The sequence below is a fragment of the Sander vitreus genome, chromosome 5, assembly GCF_031162955.1.
Source record: "Sander vitreus isolate 19-12246 chromosome 5, sanVit1, whole genome shotgun sequence".
Taxonomy (NCBI): Eukaryota; Metazoa; Chordata; class Actinopteri; order Perciformes; family Percidae; genus Sander; species Sander vitreus.
In genome coordinates this window covers 21,918,203-21,935,126 of record NC_135859.1, presented here as the reverse complement: position 1 = coordinate 21,935,126, position 16,924 = coordinate 21,918,203, and the positions used below count along the sequence as shown (strand labels likewise).

Here is a 16,924-nt window from a genome sequence, read left to right as displayed (position 1 = left end):
TTTATCATCTCATACCATGCATAGAAATGTTTAAGTACCCAAGGCCAAGTGTCTAAATAATGAATCTCAAACAGTAATTAGTAACTGATTACTTTCATTTTTAAATATTTAGTAACTTATTATTTTTTATTGAGCTGAGGTCTGTAATAAGTCACATTGTAAAATGAATCAGTGTGGACATTACCACCACAGAAAGTGCCTACAACTAGCTTAAACATAGCAAAGACATTTCTACTGTATAAGGTGTGATGATCTATGCAGTTCAGCACAACACACAGTGGTCAGACCTTGCCCTTGTAGCCCATTTGCCTGCATTGTGTAAATGCGTAGTGTAGCATAGCTAACAGAGAAAATGTTATGCATCATTACCCGCTGAAGCTGGCCATAGTGCACACCTGCACTAAACAGAAATGTCAATATGTCCTGAGGCAGCGGCCACTATCTATGAGCACGAGGCAGAGGTTAGCAATAGTTAACTGTGACTGTGTGACAGTACATCATATAGGGGAATTTATGAAATGTATTTTTTCTTTGGTTTTTGTAGAAGTACAGTCTTAATGAAGATAGAATATGTATTCACAATCAATATTTCACTGATTTTATTTCATTTTGAATAACCAATGTTTAACTACACACAGTACAGCAGACACCTTGTATATAAACAGTGCTCATATACACAGTATCAGAATATTTATCTTTTCCTCATCTCTAATAACTTCCTGTAGTCAAATGACCTCAGGGAATGGGGGATGAAAAATCAGCTCTCAGTGATGTGATTGATTAGCTTTCTTGTTTGTAGATAAAAATGAAGCTGTCAAATCATATTCCTGAGGAGAAAATGACTGTTAATGGTGTTTTCGCCCTTAGGGTTCGATGCGGGTCGAGGGTTGATTTGTTGCATCTCTGATAAAATTAGAGAGAGGAGACAGGGTTCTGCTGTCATCTGCTTCAACAACAGAAATCAGCTTAATCAACGCTAGCAGGATGGAGCAGGGTTTCCCGCAGCACTTTGCAGCTAAGGCGGCCGCCTAAGCAACACACGCCTGCCGCCTTAACTACGTCGTCAAAAAAAAAAGGACATAAACGACACGGGCTGCTGTGGACTTGTCAGTTTCGCAAGCGGTTTCAGGAAAGTGGCTGCATGTGTCCGACAATGCACAGAACATTAACCGGTGTGCCAGTTTAGCTGGTGATCATGTTAATTGGTGATATTTGCATGAAATCAGTGAATATTAAACAAGGCCCTGCCCTGCGTTCTGCTCTGCCTCCGCCCCTCGAGTGCCAGAGGCTCACATTTTCATGAAGTGTTTGCAAGTGAGACAAAATAATGGATATCGCTGAAAACATGTCCGTTTAAGCATTATCCACACAAATACGACACATACTACAGTGCAAGCCTCAAAACAGTAAAGTAGGTTCATCTTTGCCTCACATACCAAAACCTAACTGATGTACAACAAACAGGCATGACCCCACTTAACACTTTATTCCATTTTGGGGGTAAAAATTAAACACGTCAGTCATGCGCAAACGTGATAATTTATCATTGTTGTTGTGGGCCATCTCATACAAAGAATGTGTAGGTCTATCTCAGCACAAACAGTCTCTTTCAACCTGTGCCACAAGTCAACTGATTATAGTTGTGTTTAATTTCATTAGACCCATAGTATGTCTGTGTCGACCCAGAATCGCGATTTTTGTCTTATGGTAGCCATAGATACACTATTGTTATGACCATATTAGTGTTATCTTAGTCTCGGTTAAGTTATGAAGTGAGTTGCAGTGATTTGAAGTGAAGAACAGCTTATTTTCTCCGAGTTTGACTTTTATTTATCCCACACATAATTTGTTGGCCTACTTTGACAACACAAAATGGTCATTATTATATGATTACAAAACGTCGATGTACTGAGAGAGTTTGATAACATTCAGATATGTTGCTGTTTCAGATTCCTAATATGGGTTTAATGAAATTAAACACAACTATAATCAGTTGACTTGTGGCACAGGTTGAAAGAGACTGTTTGTGCTGAGATAGACCTACACATTCTTTGTATGAGATGGCCCACAACAACAATGATAAATTATCACGTTTGCGCATGACTGATGTGTTTAATTTGAAAGTGGGGTCATGCCTGTTTGTTGTACATCAGTTAGGTTTTGGTGTTAAATTGTGATATCACCAGTTAACATGGATGTATATTTCTCTCATATGTTAACCTGTGTTAACTTAGACTAAAAGTCCAATATATAGCTAGAAATCCCAAAATCTTTTCATTGTCAACTTTTTTTGTCCATGACATCCAAGGTTCGAATCCCAGCTAGATCTCTAGTGCGTTGTTTTGTTTTATTTTTTTTCCATTCATACAGTGTCGTATTTGTGTGGCTAATGCTTAAACGGACATGTATTACACATAAACTGGTGATGTTTTCAGCGATATCCATTATTTTGTCTCACACACACTTCATGAAAATGTGAGCCTCTGGCACTCGAGGGGCGGAGGCAGAGCAGAACGCAGGGCAGGGCCTTGTTGAATATTCACTGATTTCATGCAAATATTACCAGTTAACATGATCACCAGCTAAACTGGCACACCGGTACAAGCCTACAGCTGTCCGCGGACACGGAGTGCGGAAAATGTGTCAGAGCCTCCCGGACACGTGAACTGAGACTCTGTTTCCTGCTTGTCGGTCAATGGTTAATGATCAGTTAACATTTCATTTCATTGTTCTTTCTTTTGGAAGGCTGGCTGCCAAAAATCGCCACTTACCACTTAATTAATTAGCCTGAGGTAAACGACAGCTATCAGTAAACAGAAGTGACGTGGTGGCTGGCGTCTGTGTTTGTGTGTGTGTGTGTGTGCGTGTGTCAGCCCCCCCCCCCCGCACGAAGCTTCGACATGCAGACAGCAGAGCAACAGAAGAAAGTAGCTGCACCTTCGCCGAAAAACAGAACTATTTTGGTACAAACATTTACATGTTGCAGATAGCCACATAGTTATAGATAGATATAATTTATTAATTATATATTATTATTTAAATTTAATATTTAGTCTTTAATAAATAATTAAACAGACCCCCTGGTCTGACGGCAAACCCCACCCTACCACCTTAACTAACAAATTGTCTGCGGGAAACTCTGTGGAGGGAATGATAAGCTTCTCAAGTTGGAGCGCTTCTCAGGTCAGAGTTCGCAGTGCATTCATGGTTTAAGTGAAACCCATCTTGCAGAATGCTGATGCAAGCACTTTTGTCTAATAAGGACACAAGCCACAATCTCGTATTTGAGTGATTTTAATCTGAGAAGGACAGAAATCCAATATCAGTGGCAGCTCACCGCACGAGATGAGTGAGCCGAGTTATGGTGTTGTTAGGCGTGTAAGATGTGTGGCAAATAGGAAACCACTTGGTGTGATCATGCAGCGGCAGATTGTCGGCAGAACAGATGATGTTTTCTTGCCGTCTGACTTGTTCACCTACATGGGCTGGTGCTGCTTCCCACAGAAAACACAATCAATAACACCTTTTTTTTTTTTTTTTATATTTTTGGGTTTGACACTGCAAGAAAGGATATTACAGTAACACAGAGACCTTCAGGAGAGTCTTTGGCTGATATCAAATGAACACTTGCTAAATAACCAACAAAACCCAGAGGGGGAGCAATGATTCTACCATGTTTACAGAAGATTACAAAATGAAAAACATGTGGTGAGGCTTCAATCACTGTGTGGATGCCCATAGGCCAATATGCAAAATAAGACTAAGATTGATCATAAATACTACGCAAGAAAACCTCTTGATATTCATAAGGCTTTTTTTACAGGTTCTCATAAGGTCTTTTTCAACTTTACTAGACTGCTACATGCACACACAAAGCTCAAACAGATTCTCCAAGACATGGAATATAGCTGTCGTCTGCTTGATCATAAATCCTGTGATGCACCACGCTCCTTCAAGCTGCACCGAGAAGAGAAAGGAGTAGAGATCGTAGAGCAGGCGCCAACAGCAGCAGGCAAATAGCATTAATGGACAAATTGAATAGAGGCAGGGGACAGTGTATGCAGTCTGTATTTTGTTAGAGCTATGGGAGGTCTGCTAATAATGATGAAGAGCCAGTGCTGTTCCATTTGTGGTACAGTAAGGGGAACATGCATATGGACACCATCATAACTCACCCCTTTCATTCATTCACATGAAAAATCAACCCTGTCATCAGGGTTCAGAAATGATCCGACAACATAGAGTAATGTGACATAGAGCTACACACACACACACACACTTGCATGGATACACATGCACCCATGTACAATATGCGTACACATGCATGGGCAGAAGCTGTCTGGAATGCATTATTATAATCCTGATAGATGGATAGACATTCCACCACCTCTGCTTCCCCTGGGTACTACATCGTTTCTTGTCTCCCTTTTTCTTTTTATCCCATCTCTCTCTTTGGATTTAAGGACAGTACTACCAAACTAACCCTCCCTGTTTTTTTTTTGCGCCAGCTTAATATTCATTTTATTAATGTATTATTATAATATTAAAGTAAATCCCTGAATAAAGCACAACAAATGCAGGTGCTTCCATACAGGGCACAAGGGGGTCAATGCATGGTTTGTTGGTGTATGAAAATCATGTGAATCATATGGTACAGTACAGTCACAAGATGTCAACACAATCGACAATTATGAGAGATTTTGGATTGATTGTGTTGAACAGCACTCAACAATCATCAAAACAACAGATGATGGAATATTATTTGGAATAATGTTTTTCCATCCTTCTAGTAGTGTTCTCAAAGCTTTAGAATCGAGTTAAGCTGTGTTGAAGCTATTCTGTCAGCTCATGGTGGCCCAACAACTTACTAAGACACTTTATTTAGAAATTTCTTAAATTTGTCACCCATCTGAATATGCATCTGAATATACATCAAACACATATTAGAAAATGGTAACAATCAATCAGTTTGGTCTACTGGCTACCAATAACATAAGAATAAACAGTTAAAGGCATGGTTATGACAAGCTCATTGGAGTTTCGAGCGTCCCCTTTCAAAAATAAAGTGAAAACAGTCAACCAGCGAGCTAGCCCATTGGCCAAACTTGGATATTAATAGACCATGAGCTAAATCACGAAGTGCTGTTGACAGCCCAGAGAAAGCAAGGCGAGAAGGAAAAGTCTCTAATCAAGTTACTTTGAGTTTGACCGCCAATAAAGTAGTCATCACTTTGTCTGCCGAGAAACAGAAAGACTGTGAAAAGCCAATAGATCAGAGGAAAAGTAGGGCAGGCAAGGGCTGTGATTCAGAGGGCACAAGGTTCCTCTCAGCCTAATATGATTCATGCTTCTAACAGCCGTCTTCAGGAGCTGATTATGATTCACTGTCACAAAGACAAGGACATTTTATCCTTGGCCATTAACACATATAGTATTAACCCAGTGCATTGGTCATTATGTTTAATTGGTTATTGTTCATTTATTCATTATTTTTCATTCTTCCTCAATTACAATACACACATTTGTGTACAGACACATCCACACAGTGTTTGCAGTTTATTCAGTGGGTGGATACTTGGGCCATAGCAATAATATTATGATTCTATGGGATAAACTAAGTGCACTAATGAAACATTATTATATACAGTGATTTATTATTGTGTGGCTGCTTTAAAAAGCTGACTCTCCCCTTAAGATTGATAAATCACTGAGTTTATTGTCATTTGAATGTGAAGACATGAATGAGCTGATGAAATTCAAGGTTTTTCAGACTTTCAGTCGCTTTTCATTTTCAAGAAGATAGAGTAATTATCATTATAATTATTATCATATTATCATTATGTGATCTTTCACAAAATGATGATGCTTGATGTAGATTGACATAATAGTGAAGGGAAATAATTGAACAGTATCCCCACACTCTTGTATTGATATACAATAGTGTGAGGAAGCTCGTGCAAATTGGGCATTATGATTTTAACATACTTTTCCCTCTCAGCTCACTGCTCTCTCTCCCTCTCCTCTCCATTCTCTCACTCCTTTCCTCATTGCTTGTGACCTCGTCACCTCGGAGCAAGCGGCATGATGAATGACTTTGGTTCACTTTTGGCGGAGGTTAAAATATGAAAGGAAAGAGCTAAAGGCCAACTATCTCCAGGGGGGTGGGGGAGTTTATGTTCTGCCTGAATCCAAGTCCTCCTCTTTCACTGCTTCTCCCTGCTCCCTCATTCCCTCCTATTGTGTGTTCGCTGTAGTAGCATCTGGTTAATGGGCCTCTTCAGTGGATAGTCTCTTCCATCTTCTTACATGCGCACATTTTGTGTATAGGCATACAAACACACACATACAGATATTTTCTATTTGCTGGTCTAGTTTTGAATGATTTTATTATATGTTTTCCATCTTTTTAAAATGTCTTGTTTGAAAAGTATGCTGCTTTGTTAATGGTTGAATGTAGGAAGGACATTTTGTGGAGGACATTCAATAATTTCGTCTGTACAACATTTCATTTCACATGGCTTTGTACTGTACTGTATGTGTGTGCTATTGTATGCCTTACATAGATTATTTTGGACAGTGTAGCAGTTGATTTTACCTATTGGAGGGGTCATATAAATATTATCTCTCTTTTGTCAGAAACTGCCTCTAGTCTCTTTAATTCAAGGTTTTCTTCCACGTGTTTAGTTTAACATTGTCCTCTTTTGACTGATTCCACACCCTGTAACCGAAGGACAAACGTTGATGAAACCCAGCATTGATTTCTGTACACGGAATAGAAGTAATCTATTCTGGCTACAAACTGTCTAATTGGCTAGATGGAGACGTGGGTAGAAGATGGCACAAAGGTTCTAGAAAGTAACGCTGCATGTGTTTTGTCCTTTCTCTTGGACACCAGTTTATGTAAACTCAGACTACTGGACTCCTGGAACTAAACTCTGATGGGTTTGCACTGTGTAAGCCATATGAGTAATGACAGTGAAAGACAATCAAACAGCGACCTTGTTTTTAGGGAGCTTGCAGAATTAGCTCGCTAGGAATGCTCAGCGCTTGACACAACATTACAGGGCATTCTGTTTAACCGGCCCCATCCTAACAAATAAGCAGGGATCAAAGGATTAGAGCACCATTATTAAATCCAGCTGGAGACCTGACTCAACTAGAGGCATGCTAACATGATGCTATTAATGGTACATATTCACGTGATGGCATACAAGTATATGATAATATCATAAGATTCTTTGTTGTCACAGTACAGTATATTAATTAATTGGTTGATTTGATTGCCTGACTATGAGAAGACCCCAGATGACACCTCCTTCTAGCAGTTTGATTGACTCAACTTGCATTATTCTTTTACAGCTGAGCCATTACGCCTCCTAAATGATGTATAAGAAATCAATATCTTACCATACTAGTATCTACTGTATTTAACCAGCGTAATCTTTGCATCCAGCTTCCCATCACTACAAACACATGGTTTTATGTCGTCATGTCTGGAATGTGCTGTTGAATCTTTCATTGAAAGGCAACGGAAATGTGTTTTCCAGATAACATTACAGTTGCAATAAAGCTTGGCTTGGGCTGTGATTGAAACAATACTGTGCCTAAGCTGCACTGAGCCCACCTGTTTGTTCTTCCGTAATTGGATTCTGCTTCATTCCATTTGCCTTAATGCTGATGCATAATGTAGTGTTCTGAGGGGACCAGCCATTACTAGGCAGGGGACAAGGCTGGAGGAGTAACCCAACCTTGCCCTTCCCGCCATGCTTCCCCCCGGCTCTGGGACATCTTTTCAGGGCCTCTGTCCTTCAAAGCAGCCACTTGCTCAGGCTGGATGGATTGATGGTTGAGACTGCTGGCCTGATGGGAATCAGAATAGCAGGTGTTGATGTTACGGCCTACAAGAACAATAAGCTGGCCTTCAGCAGCATGTTAATCCAAAATAAACAGGCACTGGTGCAGGGCCCTGGGTGGATGGACCTTCATCAAACACACAAGTATGAAGAGCTGCTACCAAGAAAGGAATGTAGAGCCAAAGCCTAATATTTCCTTTGTAATCAAGAATGTACAGCAACACACCTCAGTCATATGCAGCACAATGGCCACGTCCAAGCTCATATGAGATAGTTTAGTTGACTTTATCACATTAGCATCATTGTCACATACTGTATTGATTAAAAGCATAGACATAAGAGTTTTTAGCTTTATACTTGCTGCAAACTGCTCAAGGAAACATAGAAATAATGAATTCCAGTCTAACTATGGAACATGTAAATGGTGAAAGCTAATTTGAATGCAATCATGATATCTGTTCACTCTTGCACCTTAAGTCCATGATTCTCCTTGTGTAAGAGGTGGATAGCGTGTTATGGCATAATCTATAAACATCACAACAGCTTCACTAAGTGTCATCATGACAGAGACTCCCACATGCTTTTTGCCATTTTCACCGCGGCTATACTCTCATAATCAGCTGCCTTTGCTAAGTGGCTGGTGTCGATGGCTGTGACTCCGCTCCGCCCACAACAATGATGAAGATAAGACATCTGGAGATGTGGTGTGTGTGTGTGTGTGTGTGTGTGTGTGTGTGTGTGAGAAAATTGGTGCATTAAGTAGTGGTGGAAAAGAGAAGTGGAACAATAAGAAGAGTGACATAAATTGTGTGGGTACTGGTGTATATGACTGAGTGGGTGAGCGTCTGTGGTCAAGGTTCATTAGCGTGTCATCGGCTGCCTCCACACCAAAATAATAAGGCCTTCTCTCTCTCTTCTCTTCCCTCCACTTTATTTCCCCTCTGCATCTGCTGAATATGAACTGAGCTGTAAAAAAGGGCGTCTGATCTCAAGTCACCTCTCCTGCACACTGACACATGACTAAGAAACAGCTGATGAAGCGACAACATTAAAATGGTAACAGCGATGTCGATGGGATAGAGAGATAGACAGCTTGATGAGCTGTAGAGAAGGCTTTACAAAATGTAAGTGATTGAAAGAGTATGCAGTATGCATTTGATGAAAAGCTGGCGTCTTGATCTCAGGGTAAATTGGGAGTAGAGAGCATGCAACAAAGCAATAGATTTCCATCTCTTCTGACCCTTTTCCAGTTACTAGTTAATAATTCTCTAAATGAACATATCCCCTGGCTACAGAGACAGCTTACTGCTTTTTCCACTTCCTCCAAATAAAACAGATGCTGGGACATTGATTGCAGCGATGTGTACATTCAAGACATTTTTAAATGTAAAACATTCTGCAGACAGGACGAGATGAGAGAATTGTAAATACTGTTACTTAAGAGGATGCCGAACAACACTTACAGACAGATAGTCAAATGTGTGTCTTGTTTGCACACTTTCGGTGTGTGTGCTGTAAAATATGAAGAAGGCGAGTCAGTTGAGGTCTGATGAATGGATATGGCCATGCTGACAGACGAAAAGAGAGGGTGACACAGCTGGGAGAGAGGGAAGGGAGGGGTTATGTAAAGGTTCACTAGAGAGGAGTTGACAGATCCCTAATGGTAGCCTTTGGAAATGCTTGGCTTCATTGCATCAGCTGTGGAATGATCCACAGAAGACATAAAATGATGCCCGAAAGACATCTTAGCGTATAATATGGTCTCTCTTGGAGCTGAGGGGGATAGTAGAAATGAAAACTAGTTTAAGGTAAATAGCATTAGTATATCACAATAAAATATTCTCCATTTGATAAGAGGTCCTGACACAAGACAACAGCATATATTTTTAAACTACTGTACTTTCTCCTGCCATGATGGATGCACGCATTACGCACTCACCATGCTCTAACTGACATGTGTTTGACCCCTATCCTCGTCTACAGGAGACAGCACCTGGTGCCTCACCACAACACCATTAGTGGTCAACCGCATGGGCACACACACACACACACACACACACACACACACACACACACACACACACACACACACACACACACACACACACACTCACACACTCTCTCTCCACATGAGATATTTTTAGGGGATGTGATACAACCACTATGATAGCTAACGCTTAGAGATTCACACCCCATGGACTTGACAGGAAGGGATCCATTTCCTGACAGCAACCGCAAACCATCCACACATGCAGCACATACATCCTTGGTGTGTGAACTTTGTGTCTCTTGAAGAGCATTTTTAGAGAGGAAAATACATAAATGTATACATTTAAAGTATTTGCATAACATGATATCTTCCAGTTTTGAGTGTTTTTAATGGATGCAAATTCCTTGATTCTTATAAAGCTGCTGCCAGTTGTATAATCTAAAATGCTACACTTAATCTGTGAGCAAAACACTCCACTCTCCCCAGAGACATTTCCAGAGCACATCTGTAAATACTTCCTGGCTATAATTTCACAAGAACCATGACTAACCCTACTAAATCCACTTTAAGAGTCAACATTACCAATCTACAAGATTTTTTTTTTCTGAATAAACAACCTCAGTTTTAACTGTTTAACTACAGGGAAGAAAACATATTCATTATTTAAAATCTATTCATGCAGACCTTTTTATATGTGTTAAATGCATGTGTGACGCTACATGCAGTATTATATTAACACCCTCTTTACCTATGTCTTTTGCACTTTTTTCAGCCTCCACCATTGCTGAGAACGGGAGGAAAACATGCCTGAAGCTCAAAGTTTTCGTCCGACCATCAAGTAAGTGTTTGCATGCAGCACAAGGCATTGTAACAGAGCTTGTTGAAGTACACATTTGGATTGGAAATCAGAACAGTTTATGTCTACTTCTCTGGTTACCTCACTTCCTCTTCAATTACATTTTGCTCACTGTCCAACATACCCCTTTCATTTATCACAAAAACGGCTTTACGTACTAAGAAAAATGTTTTTTTGAAAACATGAAAAGGATGATAGATGATCACATCAAATGAAATCCAGGTCACTTCATACCTCATCTGAATGTTGCCATGAGCTTTGTTGCTTGGGATGTTTTATTTCAGGGCTGAGAGGAGGGGGTGTGTGCTTCAAATGTCACTAACCTATTTGGCATAAACCTCTAATGATCTCTCATTCTCCCTATTTTCTGTTATAGACAGCTGTGTGAAAACTATAGGCGTACATGACCGCGTTTTTGATGTAAACGACAAAGTAGACAATACATTAGAACCACGAGGTTAGTATGGCTTCCTGCTTTTTTGATTCTCTTCAGTATGACCTCCATACATCTGTACATGTGTCTCCTTTTCTGTGCCTGTTTCCTTTTAATGATGTTTGTCTGAAAGCTGATCAGTCCTTCCACACCCCTGCCTGGTGCTTCTCTTACACTGATTCTTCTCCAGATGTTGTGTCATTGCTGCTTGCATATGATATTGATGGACAATGTTGCACGTTGATATATATTTGTATATACACTGCATGGTGTATATAATTATTTACATCTCTAATATTTCACATTCATGTGTCAGTTTACAGTACGTGTGCTGTTCTCATAGATGTGCATGTTTCACATTTTCACACTGTTTTCAAACCTGTTCACTAATTCAACACTGAATGTCACTTCCAACTTCATGTTGTGCTTCATATCATGCGTCTTGATTTTCTACTAAAATCATTCCATCCCAATACATTAGTTACTCGAGTGATTTATATAATCTGACCAGTGTCAAAAGATATATAAATAAAAAGATATGTGTACATATACACATACATTTACATGGCAAAAATTCTCTGTTTCACTACTCACTGAGTTGCTGTTTGACTCTGTAGCGCAGCATTGATTATTTTCTGTGCTCAGAACACACAGCATTTTCATGTCTTCATACATGAGTCTTACCCAGTCACTAAACTGAAACACTCCACACCCCCATGCTGATGTCTCATTCCCAGCAGCAGCTCACACTAAGATCTGAAACACAAAGATCACCCCACTGGGAATATACTGTATACACACACACACACACACACACACACACACACACACACACACATATATATATACATATACATATATATATATACATATATATATATATATATATACATATATATATATATAACAACGTATTAAATATAGGACATTTAAAGAATATTTTCGTGAAAATTATTAATTTGAAAATGAGCTCTATTACATTCACTGTGAAGATCAGAGTTTATCATAGAGTGCCATCTAAATGGGACACACAAACACAAGGCCAGATCATAGGATATTTGTGATGCCCATCTGCCTCTCCTCCTGCCTGATTCTTTATCTCCCTTTTTGCCTGCCTTGCTATCCTGCCTGCATCATTGATGGCTGCCTCTTACCTTGCATGCGTCTTTTGGCTCATTCCCCTATTACGCTTTCCAAAGGAGGGAAATTAAGACATGCATGCATCATCTACTGTTGCCACGTCCCTTCACACACACACACACACACACACACACACACACACACACACACACACACACACACACACACACACACACACGCAACTGCCTGGTCCTTTTCAGTCTATCTGTCCTTTGCTGAACATGGTTCAGCTACTTTCCCATGGTGCAGAGGGCACATGGCTGCTGCCACTGCCACACACGAGGCACCTCGCCTGGGAGTTAAATTAAAAATGTTTCTGACGAGATTCGAAACATGACATAGCAACCCAAGTTCATATGGCAACTCAGACTTCACTATCACAACTTTATAAACTTATTGAACATGAGCCCAAACATCTCAGTAATGCTATGATGTCTCCACAATTATTATTTTTGAAATATTGCTTACGGCTTTGTACACCCCAACAGAAACATCAAACACATTAAAATGCATTAATTACATAATGTTGTCTTTTGTCTGTGGTGCACTGTTGCAAAAGAGCAGTGGTGTACCACAAATAATAATTCCTTGTTTCTTTTTGTTATCCTTCAGATGATACCAGCCATGAACCGGCTGAGCCTTCCCGAAGTGATGAAACAAATGCTGCGCCACACCTGCAGAAAACAAGTCCACTGCTGGCTTTGTTGCTGGTCTGCCTATCAGCACTCTTCACTTTATAGCGCCTCCCTCTGTCCTGGAGGGCATTAACACCTAGCGTGGCCTGAATCTGCCCGAGGCTGCAGGGGAGGGGCGGGATTTGGGTGGAGCGTGTTTGCTTGATTGGGCATCAGAGCAGGCTTCTCAAGGAACCCTCTATTTTTTTCAGAAATATATTTAAGTGGTCTTTCTCCGTCTGTGAGTGAAAAAAGTTGATGTTGGAAGTGGGAGAGACAATTCCCCCTCTCAAACCTTCAACTAAGATGCCAAATCCCGTTTTTTGACACTTAGTGATTCTTATTTTCCGGTGACTTTTGACATCCCTTTACATCATGTTTATGTCATTGAAGCACTCATGTTTACCCACACACACTTACACATATACATATACACAGACACATGCTTAGAGAGTCACATACAAGACACTACACTAACAGTTAATAGCAGTAGGGTTTTTACATTTATATACAGTTGTAGCAGTACACAGTAAGAAAGTGATGATTTTAGGTCTTAGAAAGAACTGTACATATAACAATAAATTGTCCCGAGACCTCTCAAGAAGCCTTTCGGAAAACATTTTGATCAAGTTCTGCAGGGTCATAAGAAGCAGATTTTTGTGCCTCCATTTTACTATGAAGTGAAGTGCAAAGCTGAAAGATGAAGGAGGAAAAGAAGAGTAATGGTTTTAAGCAGAGGTCAGAGTGGAAACCACAGCACTGAGAAATACGTATATGACATGCACCTTAGCCTTCAGATCTTCAGACTGTCCTGGTTTAAGGATAGCACCCACTTTTTTCTTGAAAACAAAGTCTGTATGAGTGTGTGTATAGGTGGATAAGCTGCTTAGAGCTTGAGCCAGTGAGTGTAAAACCTATGGATACACAAGGCTTCTTTTTCTTGTCCTCCTTTGTGGAGAGCATGCCAGTCTGCTTAATAAAACACGCCTTTCAAACACATTCGGTTCACCATGACTCACAGAACAGCTAAATTGAAACTTTCTCACCAGACACTTTGTAGACTGCTATGAAGATAAAGGATCGATATCTTTTGAAAGTTGATCACACAATTTCACGGCAAGAGTCACAGTCATTTTATGTAATGTTTACTGAGCAGGGCTGCAATTGTTCTCTCTGTTCGACTTGAGTATTAGTCGATATTAACACTCCCATAAACATTTGCATCCACAGCTTTTTTTCTCTTTGACTGAAATTGACTGTTAAAGTGATTGTTTAAAAAATGATTCACAGCTAAATTGGAGACTTTCATTTTTTGTTATTTTGCTTTGCCAATGGTCTCTCCAAACATTGTCTTTGAAAGCGGAGACACTGTAAACTTTGGGTTACCGTCTAACGTAAATTAGACCTAAAACAGATGTCAATGTAAAGTGTTTAAAAAAAGGCCCTTAAATTTACATTACCATACTTTTTCACCCATCTACGTTGCTTAATCCACAGCTTTGACTCATGCTTATCAAATATTAGTTAGCTGCTTATCACAGTCAGTTCATTACAGCAGTTAGTGCAGCGTTTACTGATGCATAGCTCCAATTAGTTAAAAATACCTAGTGTGAATAGAGAAACTATCGTTTTAATTCAAGGCAATGCACAGCTTTTTAGTCTGGCCAGGTTTATGTTAGCACTTACATTAAAAAGAAATTCACTGTTATGATATTTAGCGTCCTCTAGCTCCCATAGATGCACATGGTGAGTTAGCATAATGAAAGCTACTATGTCGTTTTTCAAACAGAAGGGACTTGTTGCTTTGCTTTCAAAGAAATATCAACAGGTAGAGAAATTAACTCCTTCCTTTAAAAGCCAGGTTTTTGAATGAGAAATAGGGTACCATCTGGTTTGGAAAGACAGGTAGAAAGAGAGAAATGGAGCAAGAAAAGGAGCACAGGAACAATTGCATGTCCACCTTCAGCTCCTAGTGTTACAGGTTTAAGTGACTCTTTAATGAGGTTCAAAATGACAGGCATGTGGACCCCATGTTGTGGCAAGGGGAGTTATTCCTGGTATTAAAAATAGATGGTGGAAGGCTTGGGGGGTCTCGGGAGGGGGGTGTAGATTTCCACCGTGGGGGGTTTGAAAGCACCAATGACCTTGCAGTTTAAGAGACTTGGCTATTGAAGGAGACAAAGAGAATTAAAGGGAGAGAAACACACACAGGGAGAGATAGAAAGACATGGGAGGTAGCCGAAGGTAGTGTGACTCGAGTGCCTAACTAAACAAAACAAGACAAAACAACAAAAAAGTCCATGCAACACTACTGAAAAAAACACCTGATTCAATGACAAACCTATTGTTCAGTATCATTCTGTCTCAAAAAGCATGCACTGTTTTGTTTTTGCTTTCTTTCATTTTTGTGGCTGCCATTTTTGCCATGTTTGGTTTTTTTTCTTCCCCAGAAAGACTGCCTTTGCCATTTGCCATTAGTTGTTTGCGCTACGGTAGCAATTCTATTATGGCGGAATAGCAGCTCAGCTATGGGGGGGTAATAGGAGACGACGCCATTTAATGAGGTACTAATTTTCAGGAGAACACCACAGGGAATGAGCACCGCATAATATTCAAAATGGACGCTTGTCAGCAGATTAACACTAGACTTTTATCAGAAACCAGCTTCAATTGTGCTCTCTTATAATTACCAATACTACTATTTGTCATTATTGTTATTATTACCATGGTTTATTCTGTACACACCTTAACCTGGGAAATGAGGATCAACTTATAAACTGGATACTGTGTATCCTGAGGTAGTCAACCATAAAACAAGTAGTGTTAGGTTAGTATCTGTTTTGTACCTTTCTGGAGGACAAAAGAAAAAATGAGAGCATTGTTAAAACTGTATAATTATTATTATTGTTATGATGATGATTATGACTATTATTATTAGGAAAACTTCTTGATGTAAATAGTGTTTGATATTAAAGTATTAATTTGGTTCTTATGTCTTTTCTAAAAAAAAATGAATACGGTATTATCTCTGGGTTTTGCGGAGTGTGTACTGTCCTCAAACAATGCATTGTGTGCTTTAATCCTCAATGCCTAATGAAACTTTGAGCTAATATGAAGGGAAAACCTGTGGGAGCTGTACACCAATGTACAGAAGGCTGAACATTAGCCAAACGAGTGGCTCACCTGTTACATGTTTCAAACCAGTCACCAACCTTCACATCTCTTCATAAGGATCCTGCCTTGGAAAGAAACACTTTGGACTTAATGGACGGCTTATTTGTACTTTTTTGCCTTCAGTGTTTGAAACCATGTTGGTCAGCTCTAAGATCTGCCATGAGTGGACTGTTTGCTTTGTAATGGAAGGATCTCGCCAGTTTCATTATGTGGCATGCGCATGAACTTGATGACATGTAAAAAAAACAAAAAAGTTTTTAAAAAGTTTTCTTTTGCTCTTATTTTCTTTTACTTTGATGTGTTAGATTTTCAGATCACTTTCATGTTGTGTGTTTTTGCATCCCCATTTGAGTGATGTCATTAAAGCTGTGTAGTGACAGATGACAAATGTACATAAACACATTGTTGTGAAGTTACAGTGGGGGTCAGTCATTTTGTACTTCGAAAGCAACTCTTTTTTTCGCCTAAGAATTACTCTTTCTGTACCCATCTACTGAATTCATCCCATGTAGTTGCAGTTTGTCTCCTCTGACTATTCATCCTCTTTCTGCTCTCCCAAGAGGAGGCGTTATGGGAGTATATACATCAGTCTGTGGATGTTTTTCAGTGTGAAGAAATGTGTGAGACCTTTGAGTTTGTGTGTGTGCGTGTCTCATTTGCTGTTGCCGCAGTGAATGGGAAGCGGCAACCCTCTTTGGCAACGAAGAGTGTTTCCCATGCCTTAGCCCTTCAGCCTCTGCCCTGGCAGTCCTGTCTGTGTACAAGACGCTTTCTGCCATTGTACTTTTACACGGAACGGCTGTT

The 16,924-nt window shown here is 39.8% G+C and overlaps 1 protein-coding gene across 2 annotated transcripts in view; it reads left to right on the top strand.

Annotated features, from left to right (window-relative positions):
* Nucleotides 1-16,538, top strand: part of efna5b (ephrin-A5b) — a 94,504-nt gene extending 77,966 nt beyond the window's left edge. Inside the window, exons 3-5 of one of the 2 annotated variants that reach the window (XM_078250985.1) lie at nucleotides 10,616-10,681; nucleotides 11,076-11,156; nucleotides 12,885-16,538. In XM_078250985.1, the coding sequence (XP_078107111.1) occupies nucleotides 10,616-10,681; nucleotides 11,076-11,156; nucleotides 12,885-13,012 (275 nt within the window). In that variant the 3' untranslated portion in view covers nucleotides 13,013-16,538. The remainder of the gene's footprint in view (nucleotides 1-10,615; nucleotides 10,682-11,075; nucleotides 11,157-12,884) is intronic. The other variant, XM_078250987.1, reaches the window with a different exon arrangement.
* Nucleotides 16,539-16,924: the final 386 nt, after the last annotated feature.